Source organism: Somniosus microcephalus, chromosome 10, assembly GCF_052327205.1.
Source record: "Somniosus microcephalus isolate GS21.2 chromosome 10, FLI_Smic_1.0, whole genome shotgun sequence".
Classification (NCBI taxonomy): Eukaryota; Metazoa; Chordata; class Chondrichthyes; order Squaliformes; family Somniosidae; genus Somniosus; species Somniosus microcephalus.
The window spans coordinates 157,032,711-157,059,256 of NC_140996.1; the positions used below are offsets into that span (position 1 = coordinate 157,032,711).

A 26,546-nucleotide genomic window follows, 5' to 3' on the forward strand; every position below is an offset into this window, starting at 1 on the left:
CACCTTCTGGAAAGGCAAACCTGAAGAAGAACGCTGCCTCCATGGGGTAGGCTTCGCCATAAAAAATGAACTGGTTGGGTGTCTCGGAGACTCCCCTAGCGGTATAAATGAGCACCTCATGACTCTTCGACTCACCCTAGCCCGGAACCAGTGCACTACGGTCATCAGTGCGTACACCCCAACACTGGAAGCCACAGATAAGACCAAAGAGGAATTCTACTCCAGCCTCGAACAATCCCTGTCCCAAGTCCCGACGGACGATAAGCTGATCCTCCTTGGCGACTTTAATGCCAGAGTTGGAAAGGACACAGACCTCTGGGGAGATGTGATCGGCAGAGAGGGGGTAGGGAAAGCCAATTCCAACGGTACCTTCCTCCTGTCGAAATGCTTAGAACATGGCCTCGTCATAACCAACACCTTGTTCCGTCAGAGAGACAAGTACAAAGTTTCATGGCAGCACCCTCGTTCCAAGCACTGGCATCTGCTGGACTACGTCTGCATCCGAGCGAGGGACTGCAAGGACGTCCGCATCACCCGTGCCATGACCGGAGCTGATGACTGCTGGACAGACCACCGCCTAATCCGCTCTGTCATCTCCATCAATGTAGCCCCAAAACAGCGGCGGCAACAGAAACAATGCCGCAGGAAAATTAACGCTGGAGCACTCAAAGACCCTGCTAAGAAAGCCCTATTCAGCCTGCGCCTCACAAACAACCTGACGACTCCCAGCGATGCAGAGACACAGAGTGCCCAAAACGCCTGGTCTGAACTCGAGGCCTCCATAATCCGCACCTGTGAAGAGACGCTCGGTCACTCGACCAGGAAACACCAAGACTGGTTCGACGAGAATGACCAGGAGATCCAGGAGCTAATAAGCCGCAAGCGCAAGGCATTCCTGATCTGGAAACAGCAACAGAACTCGAGAGCAAAATAGCAGCTCTACAGAAGCCTGAAGGCCGAGGTCCAACAAAAAGCTCGCGACCTAAAGAACAGATGGTGTGTGGAGAAAGCACAGGAGATCCAGCAGCTAGCCAACAACCACGACGTGTGTGGATCCTTTAGCGCAGTCAAGACCATCTACGGCCCAAGCACCCAAGGCCCATCCCACTGCGGGCCAGGAACGGAGAGGTACTCATCAAGGACAGAGAGACAGTCAGTGCCCGCTAGAAGGAGCACTTCGAAGATCTCCTTAACCACGACTCTGTCTTCAACATGAGTGTCCTCAACTCTATCCCACAGCATGCTACCCGCCACCATCTCAGTACAACCCCAGCCCGGCATGAGGTTGAAAAGGCCATCCGACAACTGAAGAACAACAAGGTCTCGGGAGCAGATGGAATCCCCACCGAGGCATTAAAGCATAGCGGAGAAGCACTACTGGCGCAAATTCATTAACTAATTTCTCTTATCTGGAAGGAGGAGAGCATGCCATGGGATCTCAGACGCCGTAATTGTGACCATCTTCAAGAAAGGTGACAAGTCCGATTGCGGTAATTACAGAGGAGTTTCCCTGCTATCTGCCACAGGGAAAGTCATCGCAAGAATCCTCCTCAGTCGCCTTCTCCCAGTGGCCAAAGAGCTCCTCCCAGAGTCGCAATGCGGATTTTGCCCACTAAGGGGCACAATGGACATGATCTTCACCGCACATCAATTACAAGAGAAATGCAGGAAACAGCACCAACCACTGTACATGGCCTTCTTTGATCTCACAAAGGCCTTTGACACTGTCAACCGTGAGGGATTATGGAGTGTCCTCCTCAAATTCGGCTGCCCTCAAAAGTTTGTCACTATCCTCCACCTGCTTCACGACGACATGCAAGCCGTGATCTTGACCAACGGTTCCACCACAGACCCAATTCACGTACGAACCGGGGTCAAGCAAGGCTGTGTCATCACCAACGCTCTTCTCGATCTTCCTTGCTGCAATGCTCCATCTCACCCTCAGTAAGCTCCCCACTGGAGTGGAGCTAATTTACAGAACAAACGGGAAACTGTTCAACCTCCGTCGCCTCCAGTCCAGATCCAAGGTCGTCCCATCCTCTGTCATCTAATTACAGTATGCAGATGACGCTTGCGTCTGCGCTCACTCTGAGGTCGAACTCCAAACCATCGTCCACACTTTCACCGAAGCGTACGAGAGCATGGGTCTTACACTAAACATCCGTAAGACAAAGGTCCTCTACCAACCTGCCCCCGCCACACAATACTGCCCCCCAATTATCAAAATCCACGACAAGGCCTTGGACAACGTGGACCACTTTCCATACCTCGGGAGCCTACTGTCAACAAGGGCAGACGTCGTGACGAAGTCCAACACCGCCTTCAGTGTGCCAGTGCAGCCTTCGGTCGCCTGAGGAGGAGAGTTTTTGAAGACCAGGACCTCAAACCCGGCACTAAGCTCATGGTCTACAGAGCAGCAGTGATACCTGCCCTGCTGTATGCCTCAGAGACATGGACCATGTACAGGCGGCACCTCAAAGCACTGGAGAGGTACCACCAACGCTGCCTCTGCAAGATCCTGCAAATCCAGTGGCAGGATAGGTGCACCAACGTCAGTGTTCTTGCTCAGGCCAACATCCCCAGCATCGAAGCTTTGACCACGCTCAATCAGCTCCGATGGACGGGTAACATTGTCCGCATGACCAATACGAGACTCCCAAAACAAGCACTCTACTCGGAGCTCCGGCACGGCAAGAGAGCCCCAGATGGGCAGAGGAAACGCTTCAAGGACACCCTCCAAGCCTCCTTGAAAAAGTGTAACATCCCCACCGACACCTGGGAATCCCTGGCCCAAGACCACACACAGTGGAGGAGAAGCATCCGGGAAGGCGCCGAACACCTCGAGTCTCTTCGCCGAGAGCAAGCGGAAGCCAAGCGCAAGGAGCGTACGTCAACCCAAGCACCCCACCCACCTGCCCCTTCAACCACCGTCTGCCCCACCTGTGACAGAGACTGTAGGTCCCGCATTGGACTCATCAGTCACCTGCAAACTCATTTTTAATGTGGAAGCAAGTCATCCTCAGTTCCGAGGGACTGTCTAAGAAGAGGAGAAGGTCTGAGTGGCTCAGCTACTCCCCAGATTCAATTCTGAGCCATTGCGTCCCACTTCAATTGGTGGCAGTCAGCTCAGTACTTTTAAAGCCATTTGATGTAATTGCGCAAAATCAGGGCGATAAGTATTAATGCCCAAGATGATAACCCTCTCTGGCTTGTAAATAAAATTGGTATTTTACTGTTGAACTCTAAAGCAGAGACCAAATATTTTTATGGATTACTGATCCTGAACCAATGTTTATTGAAAACTGCTTACCCTAACTTCAAAGTCATTGGTTCGTGTATTTGAGATGGATATGATTTCATCACTAGCTGAACATTTGACAGTTTTTTTTCCTGAATTACTTGGTTTTAATTCTGAATTTTTTTTCATTTGATGTAATTTTTTGGTTTTATTTTTGCTGTTTTGCCCCCCCCCCCCCCCCCCCCCCAATTTCTTCTATACCTTCTAAACTTCTTTCTAGGAAATGAAAGGACTTGAATTCATATAGTGCCTTTCACGACCTCAGAACGTCCAAAAGCACTTTACAGCCAATGCAGTATCAACGTAGGCACTGTTGTAGTAACATAGGGAAACGCAGCAGCCAAATTGCGTACAGCAAGCTGCCACGAACAGCAATGAGATTTCTGACCAGATAATATGTTTTTTTTTGTGATGTTGATTAAGGGTTAAATTTGGGCCAGTATATCAGGAGTACTCCCCTGCTTTTCTTCGAATGGTGTCATGGAATCTTTTACGTCCACCTGAGAGAGCAGACAGGGCCTCAGTTTTAATTTCTATCCGAAAGACAACATCTCCGACAGTGCGGCACGCTCAGTACTGCACTGTGGTGTCAGCTTGGATTATGTATTCAAGTCTCTGGACTGGGGTGTGAACCAATGACCTTCTGACTCAGAGAGGCGTGAGTGCTATCACTGAGCCAAGGCCTTTCTGTTTTTTAGTTAAAAGAAAATTCTCCTTTTTGAAGCTTTGAAGTAAGTTTCCTTTAGTGCTGAAATTAGCTGTCAAAAATGTAGTTGTAGGAACCTGGTGAGGCCAATGGAAAGATATGATCCAGAAACCTAACTGCAATTAACAGTACTTTCACACTGATTTTGGCACACTATCCAGTGACTGGAATTTGCTATTCTATATACTGCAGGTAGCTGACCTTTCAGAGAGATTTGGGTGTCCTCGTGCAAGAAACACAGAAAGCTAGCATGCAGGTACAGCAAGCAATAAGGAAAGCAAATGGCATGTTGGCCTTTATTGCAAGGGGGTTGGAGTATAATAGTAAGGAAGTCTTGCTACTATTGTACAGGGCCTTGGTGAGACCTCACCTGGAGTACTGTGCACAGTTTTGGTCTCCTTATCTAATGAAGGATGTACTTGCTTGGAGGCGGTGCAACAAAGGTTCACTAGATTGATTCCTGAGGTGAGAGGGCTGTCCTATGATGAGAGATTGTGTAGAATGGGCCTATACTCTCTGGAGTTTAGAAGAATGAGAGGTGGTCTCATTGAAACATACAAGATTCTGAAGGGGATTGACAGGGTAGATGCCGAGAGGTTGTTTCCCCTGGCTGGAGTGTCTAGAACTAGGGGCATAGTCTCGGGATAAGGGGTAGGCCATTTACGACTGAGATGAGGAGGAATTTCTTCACTCATAGGGTTGTGAATCTTTGGAATTCTCTGCCCCAGAGGGCTGTGAATGCTGAGTCTTTGAGTATATTCAAGGCTGAGATAGATAGAATTTTGGACTCTCGGGGAAATCATGGGATATGGAGATCAGGCGGGAAAGTGGAGTTGAGGTCGATGATCAGCCATGATCTTATTGAATGGCGGAGCAGGCTCCAGGGGCCGTATGGCCTACTCCTACTCATTTCTTATGTTCTTTCAAAGTTCAAGAACCTGGGTGGGGTGCAGGGGTGGAGGTGGTAGTGTCTACTAAGTAAGAACCAAACACTTAAAATATTATAATACACTATTCTCACTGATATTTTGCTGCAATAAGTGTATCATTCCCTCCTTTCCTCGTCTTTTATTTCTTCCATTCTTGTGCTCCTTTCCTCTTACCCCATTCCTCATTCCTTCGCTTTGTCTCTTTCATTCTCTACTTAGCCTCTTTCTCATCCCAGTTTCTCCCATTTTGAGAAAGAGGAGAAAAAAGTTGTCCAGAAGTGCAGTAGGAACATTTGGAGGAAGAAAACAACCTCTAATTCTGTGGCAGAACATTAGATGTTCCAGACCACAACGTCAGAACGATGTGGATAAGGGTATTTCTAGTAATATGAATGTTGCTGATGACATCAAGCTGTGTGGCAAGCTGGCATGTAGAGGGAATAGCATACAAATGGTTCTGAATGGGCTGTGGTATGGCAGAAGGATTTTAATGTGGACAAATGTAAGGTAATTCATATTGGTACACAATAGGTGACTGCCCATTTGCAAAGGTAGAAAACAAAAAGCTTGATAATCTCTTGGGAAGGATATTACCACAGGTTAAAACTTAACAGAAAATGAGAAACCTTTTTTCCTCCTGGGCTCTTGAAGGATAGTTGAGCACTGCATTTCAATCTATATTCAACTTGGATTCAACAGGAACTAAAGAATTTCACAGAGTGTGTGATCATCTATGTCCACACTTAATCCTTATAACTTTCAATCTTGTACTTGGCTATCTTCTTATAAAATGGTCCATTCCACTCATTTGCTGCTCTCACTTGTGACATATTCATTTTGTAGTCATGTCCTCTAGTCTTGAAATCACAGTTTAAGCAATTTATTGGCACTTTATTTGTCAGCATTATCAAGTCCTGAACACAATCCTTCCTCCATCCTTTTTCTTTCTCCAGTGAAATCAAATCAACTCGATGTCTTAATAGCGTAAAATTTTAAGTCCTGTGGTCATCCTTCACTTTCTTCTATGAAACTTCTTCCATGCATCAATGTGGTTCTGAAAGTAATGTACTCAAAATTGAACATACTGTAGTCTCCTCTTCAGAATTCAAAGTTGTTTTGTTCAGATTTTCTGATGATTCAAACCATTTTTAGCATCGAATTCCTACTTTTCTATGTTATTTACATTGTTTAATTCATGGTTGCTGAAAAGTTGTGCAAACTTAAGGTTAATAAATCTATGGGGTCGGATAACATCTGAGGATACTTAAGGGAGCAAATTGCAGGAACTCGGGCACAAATATTCCAGAAATCACTGAATATTGGAAAGGTGCCTGGGGACAGGAGAAAGGCAAATCAGTTCATGAATGGGGAGGTCTTGCTAATGTAACTTAATTGTTTTCTTTGAGGAAGTGACAAAGGAGCTTGATGGGGGTAAGGCAGTGGATGTGATATACTTGAATTTCAGTAAGGATTTTGATACAGTTCCTCTGGAAAGGCTAGTACTGAAAATAAAGAAAGTGGGAATCAAAAGAAATATTGTACAATGGATGTGTAATTTGTTGGCCAATAGAACCGAGAGGGTAATGGTACATGGATTGTCATCAGCCTGGGAGAATGTTACCAGTGGCCCCACAATGGATCTTGAGACCATGAAAAAAGTCCCACAGTGGGTCTTGGGACCTCTTTTGTTTAATAACTTTATAAATGATTTGGAGCTAGGAATCACAAACACAGTGGCTACATTTTCAGTTGATACAAAACTAACGAAGAAGGTAGACTCCAAAGCTCAATAAGGTAAGCTACAGAAGGATTTGAATACACTTGGGAATTGAGCATACAGGTGGTAGATGAAATTCAGTGTAATGAAATACAAAGTGCTTCACATGGGGTCAAAAAATCAAGGAAGGGACTATTACTTAAATGGAAAGAAAATAATCCATAAAAAATAAGAGATCTGGGGGTTCTGATTGAGAATAAATTGAAACTATCGCAACAATGCTCGGTGGCATTGAGTAAAGCAAATCAGGTGTTGGGATGTATTAAATGGTCAACATTGAGTTAAAATAGTGAGGAAATCCGTCCACTTTATAAATCATTGGTGTGACCACACTTCGATTAAAGTGTACTATTCTGGTCCTCGCAATACAAAAGGCTATTACAGCTATTGAATAGATATAGAAGAGGGCAACCAGAATGTTTGACAGATAGAGGGATTGGATTATGAGGAGCAATTATGTAAATTGTGCATATTCTCATTAGAAGAGAAGTTTGAGAGGCAATATGATTGCTGTTTTTATGATTCTAAACGGACTAGATAATGTAGACCATGATCAGCTATTTCACCTTGTCCAGAACAGTAGATCCAGAGAAAGAAAGCCTTGCATTTATATAGCGACTTCAGGATGTCCCAATGCACTTTACAGCAAATGAAGTACTTTTGAAGTGTAGTCACTGTTGCACGGCCTGCACTTGAAGGAGGGTAAATTCAAAACTAATCTGTGGAAACAATATTTCAGTGAGCGAGTGCGCAATCTATGGAATAGGCAATCTAGGGAGTTGGTAGAAGCAGTTGGTATTGATTCATTTCAATGCAAATTAGATAGATTTATTTCAGAAAATATAATTTTGGGATGTGAATAATTTGAGAAATGATGTGGTAAGTGTAATGTGCTTGGGAGGAACAGGTGACTTTGGTCCCATGGTTCCCAAGGCTCTCCATCACTGGGGTTTTCCTTGCGTCAAGTCTGGGTCTGTGAAAGACTAATTGATTATTATCATTAGTCAACAACTCCATCCATTATACATAGAAACTTAGAAACATAGAAGATAGGAGCAGGAGTAGGCCATTCGGCCCCTCGCGCCTGCTCCGCCATTCAACGCGATCATGGCTGATCATCCAAATTCAGTACCCTGTCCCTGCTTTCTCCCCATATCCCTTGATCCCTTTAGCCTTAAGAAATATATCCAACTCCTTCTTGAATATATTTAATGAATTGGCCTCTACTGCCTTCTGTGGTAGAGAATTCCACAGGTTCACCACTCTCTGGGTGAAGAAATTTCTCCTCATCTCTGTCCTACATGGCTTATCCCTTATCCTTAGACTGTGACCCCTGGTTCTGGACTCCCCGACCATCGGGAACATCCTTCCTGCATCTAGCCTGTCCAGTCCTGACAGAATTTTATAAGTTTCAATGAGATCCCCTCTCATTCTTCTAAACTCCAGCGAGTATAAGCCCAATCGACCCAATCTCTCCTCATACGTCATTCCTGCCATCCCAGGTATCAGCCTGGTGAATCTTCGCTGAACTCCCTCCATGGCAAGAACATCCTTCCTCGGATAAGGCGACCAAAACTGCACACAATACTCAAGGTGTGGTCTCACCAAGGCCCTGTACAACTGCAGCAAGACATCCTTGTTCCTGTACTCAAACCCTCTCGCTACGAAGGCCAGCATACCATTTGCCGCCTTAACCGCCTGCTGCACCTGCATGCTTACCTTCAGCGACTGGTGCACAAGGACAACCAGGTCTCGTTGCACTTCCCCTTCTCCTAATCTATTGCCATTCAGATAATAATCTGCCTTCCTGTTTTTGACACCAAAGTGGATAACCTCGCATTTATCCACATTATATTGCATCTGCCATGCTTCTGCCCAATCACCCAACCTGTCCAAATCATACTGGAGTTTCTCGGCATCCTCCTCACAGCACACACGCCCACCCAGCTTATTGTTGTATCTTGCAACTACATAAGAACTTAAATAGGAGCAGGAGTCGGCCATTTGGCCCTTCGAAACTGCTCCGCCATTCAATGAGATCATGGCTGATCTTCTGCCTCAACTCCATTCACCGGCCCTATCGCCATATCCCTTGATGCCCTTACTAGTCAGAAATCTATCAACTTCTGTTTTGAATATACCCAATGACTGAGCCTCCACAGCCCTCTGGGGTAGAGAATTCCAAAGATTTACCACCCTCTGTGTGAAGAAATTTCTTCTCATCTCAGTCCTGAATGGCCTACCCTTTATCTTGAGGCTGTGGCCCCTGGTTCTAGACTCCCCAGCTAAGGGAAACATTCTCCCAGCATCCATCCTATCAAGCCCTGTAATAATTTTGTATGCTTCAATGAGATCCCCTCTCATTCTTCTGAATTCAAGAGAATACAGGCCTAGTTTACTCAATCTCTTCTCATACGACAGTCCCGCCATCCCAGGAATCAATCTCTTGAACCTTCATTGCACTCCCTCTGTGGCAAGTATATCCTTCCTTAGGTAAGGAAGCCAAAATTGTACACAGTACTCCAGGTGTGGTCTCACCAAGACCCTATATAATTGGAGTAAGACTTCTTTACTCCTGTACTCAAATCCTCTTGTAATGAAGGCCAGCATACCATTTGCCTTCCTAATGGCTTGCTGCACCTGCACATTCATTTTCAGTGACTCGTGTACAAGGACACCCAGGTCCCTTTGAGCATCTGCATTCCCCAATCTTTCACCATTTAGGAAATACTCTGCCTTTCTGTTTTTTCTACCAAAGTGGATAACTTCACATTTGTCCACATTATATTCCATCTGCCATGTTCTCGCCCACTCACTGAGCTTGTCAAGATCCCTTTGAAGCCTCTTCACATCCTCTTCGCAACTGACACTGCCACCTAGCTTTGTATCATCAGCAAATTTGGAAATGTTACATTTAGTCCCCTGATCCAAATCATTGATCTAGATTGTGAATAGCTGGGGCCCAAGCACCGTGCAGTACCCCACTAGTCACAGCCTGCCATCCTGAAAAAGACCCGTTTATCCCTACTCTGTTTTCTCTCTGTTAACCAATTCTCAATCCATGCTAGTATATTACCCCCAATTCCATGTGCCCTAATTTTGTTCACCAACCTCTTGTGTGGGACCTTATCGAAGGCCTTCTGAAAATCCAGATACATCACATCTACTGGTTCCCCTTTGTCTCCTCCACTGGTTACATCCTCAAAGAACTCCAATAGGTTTGTCAAACAGGATTTCCCTTTCATAAATCCATGTTGACTCTGCCCAATCTTACTATTAGTTTCTAAGTGCCCAGTTATTGCATCCTTTACAATAGATTCCAGGATGGTAGAAGGCAAACTAGATGGACCTTGTACTTTTATTGTCTAGCAATTGCTATGTTCCTATTGGAAAAGTTTCAGGTGCCTTGATCGCTCTGTTCTCATTCAGTTCCAGTCTTGGCTATCTAATTCTAGCCTGAATACCTCTACCAATGGCTTCTGTTTCCACCACTGAACCATTACCTCCAGAGTTACCAAAAGATCCATCATTGGCCCTCTCCTCTTCCTCCTCATCCTTGCGACAGCATCCAAATCCATGGTGTCAGCTTCTACGTGCATACCAATAAAACCCAGGCTTGTCTCTCCATCAGTCTTCTCAACCCCTCCACTGCCTCTCTGCTGTCAGACTGTTCTTCTGGCATTCAGTCTTGGATCAGCCACAAGCCATTTTTTTGACTATATCAGAATATTATTTTCTGTATCTAATGTTGCTTTGATGTGTTGGGCAACAAATACTTGCAAGAAGTTAAGAATTCCTGTAAAATATGTATAAATAAAATGGGAAATGAATTTTAAAAATATAAGGATAGGATTCACCCATTACCTGGAGTTACTCTTGCAAGAATTACAGCAGGGAAGATTCACACATTGTATTTGTAAGCTGCCCATTCTGACTAACATATATAATGAAAAGTAAATTTAACTTTGTGATATCTGATATTCTTATTGCTCATCGGGATGACCATAATCAGTTCTCACATTCACTTTTGGGGCTGAAGTGTGATAAAAATGTACAAAACGCCCAGTGGGAGGGTGATATACTTTTGCAATAAATTGTTGTATTAAGTTAGCCCTAAAGTTGGAGTCCTAAACTTGTTATCTTCCAATTCCACATTAATATGAATCTGTGGCAATCCAAAAATGAGCATGGAAACTTGATAATTTATATATAGTCATCATTGGAATATATCTTATTAAAAAATAGTATAAAAAAATAGTATAAAGACAAAATTTTAATTTGGCATTACAGTATCTTCCAGTTCATAAGGACAGACTTGCATATGATTTTTGTGAACCTTATTTTGATTATGATTTTACTATTTCTGTTTTGGGCAGGAGTTTCTGCTAGGATGTGCTGGTTTTTTCAGCACAATTTGGCCAAACCAGCACAAAAGATCCAGGAATTTTAAGCGCAAATTACATTCCACACAAATAGAGTTTCCGCGATCTTTTGCGCTAGTTTAAAAAACATTGTGCCAAAAGCCGACCCTGCCCACAAAACTGGCCATGCCCCCAGTTCAAATTAATCACCATGGCGAGTTTCCGCTAATTGCACTTGTTTGCAGGCCTTCGAGAAGGCTCTTAAAATTAAGCTTTTTTTTAGGCGCAAGGACGCTAATGGGCATGTTTTGAAAGCTTTTAATTTTTTTTAATTTACCAAGAAACTGACTACTGTACACCAATGTAACTAGTAAATGGTTCTATATAGTTTTTTTAAGGTCATTTTTAGTTATTTAAAATTGGGTTACTCGCAGGTGGTGGACTAGACACTGATTAAAAATGCTTATTTTTTTGTGATTAAACGCATTTTCAGCTCTATTATTAAAGCTGCACCAAGTTACCACTCTTAAATATATCAAGGAATATTTTTTAATGCAAATTTTTTTAAAAAGTGACGCTGTGGCGGAGCCACCAAGGGTCTCAGAACAATTAGTAATAATCCCTTTAACTACAGTGTAGTGCAGCCGCGGACTGCACCTTTAAACTGCCTGTTAACTGTACTGTATTGTATTTTCCTGCATTCCACGTGATGACGTCATGACGCCGATCACGTGACCGCCAGTGGCGCGAAGGACGCGATGACGTCATGACGTCAGCTTCCAGAATCTTCCAGCAGTCGTCGAGTGCCCAGCAAGCTGATTAGACCTGTGTACCGTTTCTCCTGTAGTTTCCCTGTTAACTTCGTTGTTCATTAAAACCTGTTGATTTGATTCATCGAGTCGAATACCTTTATTCAGATAGGAACCTCCGTTCCTACATTGGTGACCCCGATCTCGTCGGACAACTTTCATCGAGGATGAACACGAACGCCGTCGCCCTTAAACTGCCGCAGTTCTGGGAACAGCAGCCAGCAGCATGTTTTTTCCAGGCAGAAGCACAGTTTGCTCTCCGGGAGGTCACAGCGGATTCGACCCGTTATTATTATGTGGTTTCCGCTCTCGACAGTGCCACGGCCTCGCGGGTCGTCCGCCTTCTGGGCAGCCCACTGGAGGAGGGCAAGTACGAAGCGCTTAAAGCCCGTTTGCTACTGGTATTTGATCTTAATAAGTCGGAGCAGGCACGCAAGCTTATTTCCATGCCCGGCCTCGGGGACTCAAAACCGTCCGAACTGATGAGTCAAATGCTCACGCTGTTGGGTGCGGAACCCCAATGTTTTTTATGCCGTGAGCTTTTCCTCTGCCAGCTACCCAATCCGGTTCAGGCGGCCTTGGCCAACACTGCCATCACAGACGGTGCTGAACTCGCTGCAGAGGCAGACAAGATATTTACTGTTACTCAGCAATGTTGTGCAGCCACGAGGCGCCTTTCCCCCACGCGAGCGAAGCCCAGCCCTCCCCCAGCAGGATGGTGCGCGTACCACGCCCGTTTCGGCGCCAAAGCTCGAGGCTGCCGGCCGCCTTGCAGTTTCCCTCGAAAAAAAAAAAAATCTCCAACAAGCCCGCGCCCTCCCGGACGGACGACAAGGTCTGACGAGCACGGCAAGTTAGCTATGGCGGTGGGCTCAGCGGGCAAACTCATTTACGTTACGGATTCCGTTACGGGCCGACGATTCCTGTGTGACACTGGTTCACAGTGCAGCATCCTGCCAGCTTCCAAGCTGGACCTACTATCCGGCAGCCAGGGGCCTTCCCTCGTGGCAATAAATGGCGCCGCCATGCGTACGTTCGGTAAACGGACGGTAAACTTAACCTTTGCCGGTCAGCGTTTTGTCTGCGACTTTATTACAGCTAAGGTCTCACAGGCCATCCTGGGAGCTGATTTTTTCTGTGCCAACGGTCTGCTGGTTGACGTCCAACACTGCTGACTCATTAATGCGTCCACTTTCCACAGTGCCCTGCCACCGCAGCACCGCCGTGTCCTGGTCGGTGGCCTGTGCGGTTCCATCGCAAGACGGGTTTACGCGCCTGCTCGGCGAATTCCCGGAGCTCACCAGGCCTACTTTTTCGGCTGCAGTCACACGGCACGGGGTGGAGCACCATATCTCCACGACCGGAGCACCCGTTTACGCTCGGGCGCAGTGATTAGAAGCCGGCAAGCTGGCAGCCGCAAAGGCTGAGTTCCAGACCATGGAGCACCTCGGGATCATCCGGCACTCGGACAGCCCTTGGTCCTCCCCACTGCATATAGTACCCAAACCAGGCGGCGGATGGCGACCTTGCGGGGATTACAGACGCTTAAACGACGCCACGACACCGGACAGGTATCCTATTCCCCACATCCAAGATTTTTCGGCACATCTGGCGGGCAACTCTATTTTCTAAGGTGGATCTCGTTCGTGGATATCACCAAGTTCCGGCACACCCTCCAGACATCCCCAAAACGGCGGTCATCACCCCGTTCGGCCTTTTTGAATTCCTCCGCATGGCGCTCGGTCTGAAAAACGCAGCTCAAGCATTCCAGCGGTTGATGGACTCTGTCTTACGGGATCTGCCCTTCCTTTTTGTTTATTTGGACGATATCCTAATAGCCAGCAAGGATACGACAGCTCACATGGCCCATTTACGCACACTTTTCGCCCGGCTCAGCCAACATGGCCTTATTGTCAACCCGGCCAAATGCACGTTTGGAGTATCCAGTATTGATTTCCTGGGACACAGGATTACCCTAGAAGGCGCGTCCCGCTAGCCACCAAGGTAGAGGCAGTTACCGCATTCCCGCGGCCTCACACAGTCAAACCCCTGCAAGAGTTCTTGGGGATGGTAATCGTTTCATCCCCAAAGCGGCCCGGTTAATGCAACCTCTGTACGAAGCACTAAAAGGAAAGTCGGGCAAGGATGCTCTCACTTGGACACCACAAATGGACCAGGCATTCCGCGATACCAAGGAGGCGTTGGCAGATGCAACTATGCTAGCACACCCACTCCCGGGCGCGACTATTGCCCTCACCACGGATGCCTCCGACTACGCCATCGGAGCAGTTCAAGAGCAGTGGGTCAACGGGAGTTGGCAGCCGTTAGCCTTTTTCAGCCGCCGACTGCGCAAGAACGAGCGAAAGTATAACACTTTTGACAGAGAGTTGCTAGCCCTGTTTTTGGCCATCCGGCATTTCCGTTTCCTTCTAGAAGGCCGTCCGTTCACTGCATTTGTGGACCACAAGCCGCTCACCTTCGCCATAGCCAAAACGGCAGAACCTTGGTCAGCTCGGCAGCAGCGCCACCTCACGTTTATATCCGAATTCACAACGGATTTGCGGCACGTGTCAGACAAGGATAATCTTGTGGCGGATTGCCTTTCCCGGGTTCCAGTCCAGGCAGTCCACCTGGGCATCGATTTTGTCGGACTGGCAGAGGATCAACTGGCAGACCCAGAGGTACAAGTGTTTAGGACCACGCCTTCCAGTTGGCAGGTTACAGACGTGCCGTTTCAAGCAGCAGGAACCACGCTCTTGTGCGACACCTCCATGGGAGTGCCCCGGCCCATTGTGCCGGTCGAATGGCGCAAGAAAGTATTCCAGGCAATCCACGGGTTATCTCACCCGGGGATGCGGGCTTCTCAATGGCTCATGTCCCGCAAATTTGTTTGGAAAGGCATGCATTTGGACGTCCGGGACTGGACAAACGATTGCGTTGAATGTCAAAAAGCCAAAGTCCACTGTCACGTCAAGGCTCCAGTGGCCAACTTCCCGGTGCCTGAGCGCCGCTTCGACCACATTCACGTGGACTTAGGCCCCCTTCCCGGGTCACGTGGATTCACACACCTCCTGACGGTGGTAGACCGGACCACCAGGTGGCCAGAGGCGATTCCCTTGGCCGCTACCACCGCAGCAGACGTCGCCAGGGCGTTTCTGTCGTCGTGGGTGGCTCGGTTTGGGGTGCCATCGGACATCTCCTCGGACTGCGGTCCGCAATTCACATCAGAGCTGTGGAACGCAGTGGCACAAGGCCTGGGTACCAAGCTGCACCGTACCACCGCGTACCATCCGCAGGCGAATGGTCTGTGCGAAAGGTTCCATCGGTCTCTCAAAGCGTCCCTCCGTGCTAGCTTGAGGGGACCCAACTGGGTGGACAGGCTCCCATGGGTGATGCTAGGCCTCCGGACAGCCCCAAAGGAGGATCTTCAGTCTTCATCGGCTGAGCTGGTTTATGGCCAGACACTGAGTGCCAGGTGACTTTCTCCCTCCACACAACGAACCATGGTCTGCAGCTCAACAGCTCCTGCTTCATCAGGAGGCAGCCAGGAATTTCCTGCCCATCCCAACCTCGCATCATGACCTGCAGAGGCCTCACGTCCCAACAGAACTCATGAGTTCGGACTATGTCTTTATTAGACAGGACGGTCACAGAGACCCGCTCAAGCCGCCGTACACCAGACCGTTTTGTGTCATCTCATCAGGGGAAAAGTTTTTCACAGTCGAAGTCGGTGGAAAGTCCGATACCATCTCTATCGACCGGCTTAAACCAGCACACCTAGATCGGAGTGAGCCTGTCGTGGCTGCCCAACCGCCTCGCCGCGGCCGACCGCCAGACCAGCCGTGCACCAGCCCACCGTCAAACAGCCCGATTCGGCCTCAGACGCGCCTGCACCTCTGACTACCGTTTCTGCCTCGCCCGAGACACTGCTTCTGCCGCAACCCGGCACTGGTTCGTTTACTAACGCTCCGTTTCCGCTGCCTGAGTTTCGTCGCCGTTCGGCCAGGATCATTAAACCTCCTGCTCGGTTGACAATGTCCGTTAAAGTGGATTCTGGGGGGGCGCCTGTGGCGGAGCCACCAAGGGTCTCAGAACAATTAGTAATAACCCTTTTAACTACAGTGTAGTGCAGCCGCGGACTGCACCTTTAAACTGCCTGTTAACTACTGTATTGTATTTTCCTGCACTCCACGTAATGACGTCATGATGCCGATCACGTGACCGCCAGTGGCGCGAAGGACGCGATGACGTCATGACGTCAGCTTCCAGAATCTTCCAGCAGTCGTCGTGTGCCCAGCAAGCTGATTAGACCTGTGTACCGTTTCTCCTGTAGTTTCCCTGTTAACTTCGTTGTTCATTAAAACCTGTTGATTTGATTCGAGTCGAATACCTTTATTCAGATAGGAACCTCCGTTCCTACAACGCTTTAAAATGCTGCCCGATTGCCCAGATTTCCGCACAGTGTGTCCTTTGTGTTCATGGCAGATTTTACATTTGACGATATGGAAATGAGTTTGAATGGAAACTTGAGGGGGAAAACACACTTCTCAAAATTAGCACTACTTTTTAGCGCAGTTTGCGGCCAGATCACCAATTGCACCCAAAGAGGAAACTCTTGGGCAGCACCAATGTTTAAAATAATTTTTCATGTTTTAACTTGAGCAACCCCATGAAAGTGATATCTTAAGAGCAATGTTTAAAAAAAAAAAAAAATAGGACTGAGAGAAAAATTGTGGTTGGCTTATTTGTAATGTTTTAATTTTAAACAGATGCTCTAGAGAAAGTAAGCAATGATAAGGAAAACCGAATGAACAAGATTAAAGCTGTAGCTGTGAAAGCTAAGAAAGAACTTGACGCCAGCAAAAAACAGGTATGGTATCCAGTCAAAATGTTCTCTTTCCATTTGAAATTAGTGTCTGCACAGTGTGTCCTTTGTATAAAGAGATCTTTATTTTCAATTAGGTGCTACTGTTAACAGAAGAGATGGAGATTGTAAAGTCTGAGCGAGACAAATTATCTTCTTCCATAAAAGACATTATGCAAGGAGCAGAAAGCTACAAGGTACATTATTAATTACTTAAAATTGTGGGGACAAAATTGCCAAAGACTAGAGAATGTCTGTCTGATTTGTGTATACCTGTACTTTCCCTTTTTGAGAAAGTGACATTCCAAGTGGGCAGTGGAAAGCCCTACAATAAAAAGATAGCTAGTTTTTCAGAAAGCCTTCAGTAAAGTTCTACATGAGATACCGTTATGTAAACTCAGGACAGTATACTAAGTAAAACTTGGAGATGGTTATGGAATTTGCAGAAAAAGAGAAAGCAACAGGTAGAAGGTAGGCTGGAGAGACTTACTGAGTGGAGTGCTCCTACTGTTCCTGATCTAGATAAATTATGTAGATTCAAAAACTTAATGGAGCATTGTGGTTGTCAATATCCCCATGACACCTGCTGCCAGCAAAAGAATGAAAATAAAAAAGCACCCCTACCAATTCCATTATGGTAATAAATACATGGGCATAATTTCTTCAGGTAATTCCCTCTCTTCACAAGGTTCAGATTATAGTTAGAACCCACTTCAGCTTTTATCTCAGTTTATAATGGTGATTTGATCCCCACTATGAAGTTCCTACTTGTAATCACTACTAGGTGTCGCCATTATTCACTGTCTGGACAATGGTCCTGAAAATATTAAACTACCCCTAATTACAAGGTTAACCTTTTTCTTGTCACCCAGCATAATTGTTAAATGAATAAGCATTATATTCATTAGAGCAACTGGGAAGACTTACTGACTCAGTTGCCTCATATTAGGCCTCACAATATGAGGCAACTGAATTTATGTTAATAAAGATAGTCACCATTCCAAGGTGTTTCAATGAGCTGGGTCAATTCAGCAGCCTGCCATCCTATTTATATTGCTTCCGAGGGCAAGTGATCCTCAATGATTTCAGTTTCACCCTGAATCGAATTCCAGGAGATTGCTGATGATTGATTGATTGCAAGTTTGCTAGAATCCATTGTTCAGAGTACGAGATGTTTATAGTATCATGAGTTGAGGTTTGCAAATGGTAATATAAATGATCATATATTCAGCTGTTGCACTGCTGAGAATAGTATCCTCTCCATTTAAGGAAATGATATTGCCAGCACTTGCTACTTTCCTTCCTCTTTTTTTTTCACCAATTTTTCTCCCCAACTTTCTTGATGGCATTGACTCTTTACTGGGGCACAGTTCCACAGGTGCCAGTTAGCCTCTGATGCCTTGTCTATGTGGCTATGATACTATGAACCTTGATGGTGAATGGCAGTCTATCTTGGGGCAGTAACAGCCAAACCGATTCTGTCCTTGCCCAACAGCTACACATGCACATCCAGATGAATAGCAGTCAAGGTTGGAAGGTGTGGCTGATTTTTTTTGTATTCCTTTTCCCAACCCAGGGCCCTGAGACATTCTTGCCACTACCCCAACTGAAAACAGCTAAGTCAGACGTTGGACCTGCTTCATCTGTATGACTCAGATACTCAATGGAAAAGCTTACCAAGCCATTTGTTGTTTAAAATAATGAACAACTAAATTGACAAAAAAGGATGCTTATAGTACCTATTAACTGTTTGACGTGCTCTTTAAGCGCTATAGTTCATTTAAGATTGTATTTCTTTGGTTTAGAATCTTTTGCTAGAATATGAGAAGCAAGCAGAAAAGCTAGATATAGAAAAGGAGCGAGCACATAACTGTGAACGTCAGGTGGAGGAGCTTGCACAACACCTACACGCGAGTCTTGAACAGGTACGATGCTGTCTTCGTGCTGCTGCCTACTGAGCAATATTTTTCCATTGGTAAAATATAGAAGTTCACAATGCATTTTGGTCTATTTCAACTGCATAATTACAAAGTTTAATGAGTTACAATAAAATCTTCAAAGATCTGGTCCGTAGTGGCAATAGCAATAATATGCATTTCTGTAGCTTCTTTAACGTAGAAAACGGCCAATGATGCTTCACAAGGACGAAACGGAGGGTGAGCAGCAATATAAGAGTTAAGAGAGGTGATCGAAAGCATGGTTAACATGCTAGGTTTTGAGAATACTTGTAAATGTGGGGAGAGAAGCAGCAAGGTGGAGGGATTTAGTGAAGGAGTTAGAAAGAGTGGGACTATGATGGTTGAAGGCTCTGTCAGTAGTAGAGCAGAGAAAGGAGTGAGTGCACATGAGGCTAGGGCACAGGTTGAGATGTAGGGGTGGAAGAGGTTGCATTGACAGGGTGGGTTGAGGCTATAGAGGGTTTTAAAAAGTAAGGACAAGGATTTATATGTTAATTGCAAACTGGAGTTTTGGTTGAGTTATGGAGGTTGGATCTTGGCAGGCCAGCAAGGTGGTGGGGGAAAGTTTGGAGAAATCGAGCCTCCACATAATGAAAGAATGGATTAGGCTTTCAGCAGCAGAGTGATGAGACAGGGATAGATGCAGGCAATCTTGTATAAGTGAAAATAAGTGGTCTTTTTGATGGGTAGCATAAGTTATTTGAAGCTCAAAGTTGAACAGCAGACCAAGGTTGTGTACCATGTGTTTCAACCCTAGCAAGCAGCCAGAGTGGGTGGTGGTGGGGGAACAGTTCTTGGTAGGAAATCAACAAGATGGTGTTGGTCTTCCCAAATTTCAACTGGGGGAAGTTCTGCATTATTCATGACTTGATTCAGCTAAGTAACCTGACAACACAAAAAGCAGTCACTGATACGAGAATGGTGGTGGGGAGATAGAGCTGGGTGTTATCAACACATGTATGGAAACTGACCACATCCCTGTGGATAATCTTGCTTAGAAAAAAAAAGAAAGACTTGCATTTATATAGCACCGTTCACGACCACTGGACGTCTCAAAGCACTTTATAGCCAATGAAGTACCTTTTTGGAGTGTAGTCACTGTTGTGGGAAACACGGCAGCCAATTTGCACACAGCAAGCTCCCACAAAAAAAGCAATGTCATAATGACCAGATAATCTGTGTTTTTTGTTATGTTGATTGAGGGATAAATATTGGCCAGGACACCGGGGATAACTCCCCTACTCTCCTTCGAAATAGTGCCATGGGATTTTTATGTCCACCTGAGAGAGCAGGCAGGGCCTCGGTTTAACGTCTCATCCGAAAGATGACACCTCCGACAGTGCAGTACTCCCTCAGCACTGCACTGGAGCGTCAGCCTAGATTTATGTGCTCAAGTCCCTGGAGTGGGACTTGAACCCACAACCTTCTGACTCAGAGGTGAGTGTGCCACTGAGCCACAGCTGACTGAGATGAGCCAGGAAAAGGAGGGGGCCAAGTATCGAACTTTGGGGTAGTTGGAAGGTCCTTGAGAGTATGTGGAGAAGCCATTGCTGGAGATGTGTTGGTTAAAGTTGGAACATGTAGGTGTGAAACCATGGAATGGCATTTCCACAAGGTAGACCGTAGAGGGGAGGTTCTAGAGCAAGAATGAGTGGTCAACTGTATCAAATGCTGCAGAGGAGAAGAAGCAATAAGGTGCCATGATTGGAATCACAAAGAATCGCTTTTTCAATGCCCTTGCGGTGCTCTTTACTAGCCGTCCACTGGGCGGCTGCCTTTAGGGGACGCTCGGCTCCTAACAGGTCATATACCCATTTTTTTGCTACATTTACTTTGCCACACACGTAGGAGGATAACCTGTCCTCCATAACATCTGTCTCACCCGAGTCTTTGTCCACCACACAAGGGTTCTGTAGCCAGTGTCCCATCTGGGTCGCCATTCTGTAAGGGGTCGTTTTAACGAGCTTGTGGTGTGCGAAATCGGTTTTTGATTTCACACTGCTCGTGAGCGGTTCCGAAGCGCTCCCCCCCCCACCGGTTCTAGACACTGGGCTTATTGCCAGACCACCTTGATGTGTTGGCCCAACTTGTGGCTCGGAAGACAAATGGATCAGGTGAGACAAGGTAAGTTATAAATCAAAGGTATCTTTATTTTTAAGGAGAATAAAACATAGAGAATGAAGAAACAATGCAGACAAAAATCATGAACACGCCTCTCAATGGGAACTAAAATTTAACACACAAGCGTTACTTTGACTATCATAATACATCAATTCTAGATCAGCGATATAATAAAACGGGGGTGGAGAAAGCGCACGGCACAACGAAGGATGAATAACACTCCCGAATTGCAAAGCCCTTAATATTAAAACCCTCCCGTCTCTACAGTATACCTCAACTAGATCAGCTAGGTGGAGTTGGGCCTCTATGCTCACCAGGGTTTTAAAACTGTCCTTGACCTTGGTGCTCCTGTATCGTCCGGGATCTCCAATCTTCCTGATGGGACCGGCTCCTGAACCTGCTCTCCTGCTCGAACTTGTAGGCCCCTGTGCTCCTCGAACCGTAATCGAACCTCTCCACTCGCTCTGCCTTTTTTCCTCGTGTCTGTGTGAAACTGTGTTTTTTCTTTTAATGTCTCTTTTTTCCCCCAACAGTTATACTGTTTTCTTGCCCTTATCTTGGCGCCAAATCAGGGGTTTTCTTTTGTTAAAGTAATGGGCAGGCTGCTTTGACAAAAGCGGGTACTTTATTTTAATGTCTTGTAAATGAAACTAATGGGATCTGTCCTGTGTCCCTCTGAGTTTGGTACAGATAATAGGTTTTGTCTGTGCTCTGTGATTTCAGAGATGGGTTTGCGTTTTGCTAGCAATTAACACACCTTGAGGTGTAAATACTTTTGTTTTCACTTCGTTATTACTGTAACCATTTTACCATATCAATTGCAGTCAGTTCTGGAATCTTCTAATCGGTGGCGACTCAGGTTTCTTTAAGATACTGCAGTGGTATGTCCTTCTGAAATGAGTCATGTGATCTGCCAACTCCATCTTGTGTTCATAAAATGTGGCCATTTCAGGGGTTTTACAATGTAGACTGTATTTTCCTGGATTTTGCGAATCCTACAGTACTGACTTGGATAGAGAACTGGTTGGCAGACAGGATGCAAAGAGTTGCAATAAACGGGTCTTTTTCCGAGTGGCAGGCAGTGACTAGTGGGGTACCGCAGGGATCGGTGCTAGGACCCCAGCTATTCACAATATATATAAATGATCTAGACGAGGGAACTAGATGTAATATCTCCAAGTTTGCAGATGACACAAAGCTGGGTGGGCATGTGTGCTGTGAGGAGGATGCAGAGAAACTCCAGTATGATTTGGACAGGTTGGGTGATTGGGCAGATGCAGTATAATGTGGATAAATGTGAGGTTATCCACTTTGGTGGCAAAAAGAGGAAGGCAGATTATTATCTGAAGGCAATAGATTGGGAAAAGGGGAAGTGCAACAAGACCTGGGTGTCCTTGTGCACCACTCGCTGAAGGTAAGCATGCAGGTGCAGCAGGCAGTTAAGAAGGCAAATGGTATGTTGGCCTTCATAGTGAGAGGATTCGAGTACAGGAGCAAGGATGTCTTGCTGCAGTTATACAGGGCCTTGTTGAGACCACACCTTGAGTATTGTGTGCAGTTTTGGTCGCCTTATCTGAGGAAGGAAGTTCTTGCCATGGAGGGAGTGCAGTGAAGATTCACCAGACTGATACCTGGGATGGCAGGAATGACGTATGAGGAGAGATTGGGTCGATTAGGCTTATATTCGCTAGAGTTTAGAAGAATGAGAGGAGATCCCATTGAAACTTATAAAATTCTAACAGGACTAGACAGACTAGATGCAGGAAGGATGTTCCCAATGGCAGGGGAGTCCAGAACCAGGGGTCACAGTCTAAGGATAAGGGGTAAGCCATTTAGGACAGAGATGAGGAGGAATTTCTTCACCCGGAGAGTGTTGAACCTGTGGAATTCTCTACCACAGAAGGCAGTTGAGGCCAATTCATTAAATATATTCAAGAAGGAGTTAGATATATTTCTTAAGGCTAAAGGGATCAAGCGATATGGGGAGAAAGCAGGGACATGGTACTGAATTTCTATGATCGGCCATGATCTCATTGAATGGCGGAGCAGGCTCGAGGGGCCAAATGGCCTACTCCTGCTCCTATCTTCTATGTTTCTATGGAAGCTAACCTAAAAATAGGTAGCAGGTATGTGGGTATACATGCAATGTATTTAACAGGTAATATTTAAGTGCATTCAAACCCTGTGTGAAAAAGTGAACGCAGCCCTTTTTTGAAAAATAGATTACTCACGGCTTTAATTCAAAGAAAATCGTGGAAACCTGCTGATTACATCCCCTCCATCTCTAAACAATCTAACATACAAAAAAAGTTGCATCTCTCCATGAGACACTGGAATGCTTTTTAATTGATATTGCATACCTAAAAATGTACTCACTGAAAGAAAAATGCTTTGTTTACCACAGTTCTCAAAAATGATTAAAATTTTAAGTGATCATAAGTACAACTAGTTTCAATTTTTTTTTGCCTGTTCACTGATGACTTAGGAATTTTCCATTTCAAAATACTTGTAAACCAATGTTGTAATGGTGAAGAGTATTGTCTCCTGAACTTGTATAAATTGTGCATACCAAATGTCAGCAACAGCACATGAAAATATTTTATATATTTCCATGTTAATAACATCAGCTACAGTCAGTGGTCTTTTTGCCAGTTCCCACTCCCTTATGTGATTTTTTTTTTGAGGGGAAATAGCTTACTGATGTTGTCTAACTTTCTAGCGTGAAATGAGAGTTGAAACTCATAGGACTGGATTTTCATTGGTCCATGGAGTCGGGATTGGAGGCGTGTGGGGGTTTAAAATCCCGAAATTGGGGGTCCTGCCCCCAACCCGCCTCCATGCCAGTTTCAAAGGAGGCGGGTACCCGCCCTGCACTAGGACCCGCCTCCCTGAGGCGGGAAGGGGATTAGTGCCAGTTAACTGCCTGTTAACAGGCAGTTTTTAGCCTAATCCCTATTTTCATTGTTGAAATGTGGGATTCCCAACGGCTCCAAACCACGCCAAGTTATCGAGGCGGGCTGTCGGGATGAAGGGCTTGGGGGGGGTCAAGATGTCCGGTGTTCAGGTGAGTGATGGGTGCATGAGTGCAGAGGTAAGTGTGTTTGGTCTGTGTAAAGTGTTTAAAGAAGTTCTACTAACCTTTACTTACCTTTACAGCCTTCCTTCCTTCAGGTCTCGGGAGACCCTCATCTCACCGGCACAGAAAGCAGAATGGCCACGATCTGTCAAAATCTGCAGCCTCTGCTTTCTGTTCCGGGAGATCTCTAAATCACCCTGAGAGGAATGAATTAACTTGGAGTACAGATTGTCAGTGTTTGACAGCTTCTTGTGCACCAGTCGCTGAAGGTAAGCATGCAGGTGCAGCAGGCGGTTAAGAAGGCGAATGGTATGTTGGCCTTCGTAGCAAGAGGGTTCGAGTACAGGAACAAGGATGTCTTGCTACAGTTGTACAGGGCCTTGGTGAGACCGCACCTTGAGTATTGTGTGCAGTTTTGGTCGCCTTACCTGAGGAAGGACGTTCTTGCCATGGAAGGAGTGCAGCGAAGATTCACCAGGCTGATACCTGGGATGGCAGGAATAACGTATGAGGAGAGATTGTGTCGATTGGGCTTATACTCACTGGAGTTTAGAAGATTGAGAGGGGATCTCATCGAAACCTATAAAATTCTGTCAGGCCTGGACAGACTAGATGCAGGAAGGATGTTTCTGATGGCCGGGGAGTCCAGAACCAGGGGTCATAGTCTAAGGATAAGGGGTAAGCCATTTAGGACTGAAATGAGGAGGAATTTCTTCACCCAGAGAGTGGTGAACCTGTGGAATTCTCTGCCACAGAGGGCGGTGGAGGCCAGTTCATTAAATATATTCAAGAGTTGGATATATTTCTTAAGGCTAAAGGGATCAAGGGATATGGGGAGAAGGCAGGGACAGGGTACTGAATTTGAATGGCGGAGCAGGCTCGAAGGGCCGAATGGCCTACTCCTGCTCCTATTTTCTATGTAACAGCTGTGAAACGCTGATATTTCCTCTGTCAAAAGGTCTTGACAGATGAAATTTCAATCTGTGACGTCACCTGTTGCCGGGTGGCCCTTAATTGGCCTGCTGAGCCCGTTGGGCGGGCTCAACAAGGTCAATCAAGTCTAAATCGCGTGGGTTGGCTAGAACTCGATGGAGGCGGGACTACAACTCCAAAAGTTGTAGTCCTGCCTCAATGAAAATCCAGCCATAATCTTACCCTTGCTGCTGCTTGCAAGGCTATACTGGAGGATGTGCACAGCAGCCTTCCTGAAGCTGTGAGATAATGCTTGTGCAGTGAATAGTACTTCTGCATTCTTTCTTCTTTAAAATCCATGTGGGGGTGGTGGGGGCAGGGGGGTGCTATGCCATGCATCTTGACTAAACTTTGAGGTCATAATAGTCCAGCTCTTCAAGATAATTACAGGTCACTTGGCCAATCTTGATTCATCCATTCCAAAAGACCCATACCTGCATCCTTGGTAGAGTATGCAGATAATTTTTATTTCTATTTACCCACGTTTGGGGAAAAAAGACCAAATTAATCTGGCTAAGTCTGAGTTTCTTTGAAGCAAACAATTGCAGTCGAGAACATTTGAAAGGGCTAATTGGTTAATTTAGTACAGTGTGCAAAATGCTAATCGAGTTAGATACTTCTCACTACATGTTTAAATATTGTCCAAAAAGGGAACTTTTTGGAGAAATGAGCTGTATTATTTCTAATCTAGTTCTATATTTCTAATGTCTTCCATTCAGCACAAACAGTTGGCTTCAGATAAGGAAGATATGTTCGCTCGTTTGGGAACTTTGCAGTCAAATACCAGACAGCTGGAAACACAAATATTAGAATCTGGGAAAGCCAAGATAGCTGTTGAAAAGGAGCTCGAGGCCATAAAGCTTCTTAAGGAGCAGATATCCAAGGTAATGGAAACTGAACATAGACATATGCCTTATGGTTTTACAGGAAACTTTGTGCTATCCGGCACTGACGGGACCGAGCTGTTGCCGTTCCCTCAAAACTGCCGGACACACCAGCGCTGATGTTGAAACATACGGAGATTTTCAGCTCCGTGTGAATCAACAAACCCTGTTGCTTGGCAACAGCTTCTAAACAGTCGGCAAGCGTCTCTGTAGCGTCTCTAGCTGAAGCTGTTGCTTAGCTGCAGAGCATGACTGTTGAGAAAAAAGCAACGAAAAGAAAAAAACCTAACGAAACGGCTCCTGATTTTTGCCGGTGGCTCAAGCTTGCCGGACATTTAGCCTCCGGATAACACAAAGTTTCCTGTAAATGCATTCGGTGGAATTGCACGAGTTATTTTCTCAAGGATTTACTTTTTTTTTCAAAATTGTTTATATATTAAAAAAAATGTGTTGTACTCTTCAGGAGAATCGTGCATTGCTGAAAGAAGTTGAAGAACTTAAAAAGCAGCTTCAAAAAGAGAAACATCAGCTGCAACAAACAGTACAAGAACTGGAACTTGTGAGAAAAGTAGGTAACTTCAAAAGGCACAAATACACTGCAACTGGTGGGCGGACAGAGCCTTGTTTAAATTACTTGGCCTCTGCCTGGCTGGTTGTTTAATTGTCCTGTTTAGGAGAGAGCTTTGCACATGTCTGGGTAGATGCATGAGTAGAGTTGTCACCTGAAAGTTAGAAATGTAAATGTTGAGAGTGGGGAGGTTAACATTTCTCATCTCTCAAACTCCCAGAGC

The 26,546-nt window shown here is 45.7% G+C and overlaps 1 protein-coding gene across 2 annotated transcripts in view; it reads left to right on the top strand.

Moving 5' to 3' along the window:
• The window catches only part of gcc2 (GRIP and coiled-coil domain containing 2), a 92,745-nt gene that overhangs the window by 27,507 nt on the left and 38,692 nt on the right, over positions 1-26,546 (top strand). For both annotated transcript variants that reach the window (XM_085999010.1, XM_085999009.1), the window contains exons 8-12: positions 16,650-16,750; positions 16,843-16,941; positions 18,550-18,669; positions 25,591-25,755; positions 26,219-26,323. In XM_085999010.1, the coding sequence (XP_085855136.1) occupies positions 16,650-16,750; positions 16,843-16,941; positions 18,550-18,669; positions 25,591-25,755; positions 26,219-26,323 (590 nt within the window). The remainder of the gene's footprint in view (positions 1-16,649; positions 16,751-16,842; positions 16,942-18,549; positions 18,670-25,590; positions 25,756-26,218; positions 26,324-26,546) is intronic.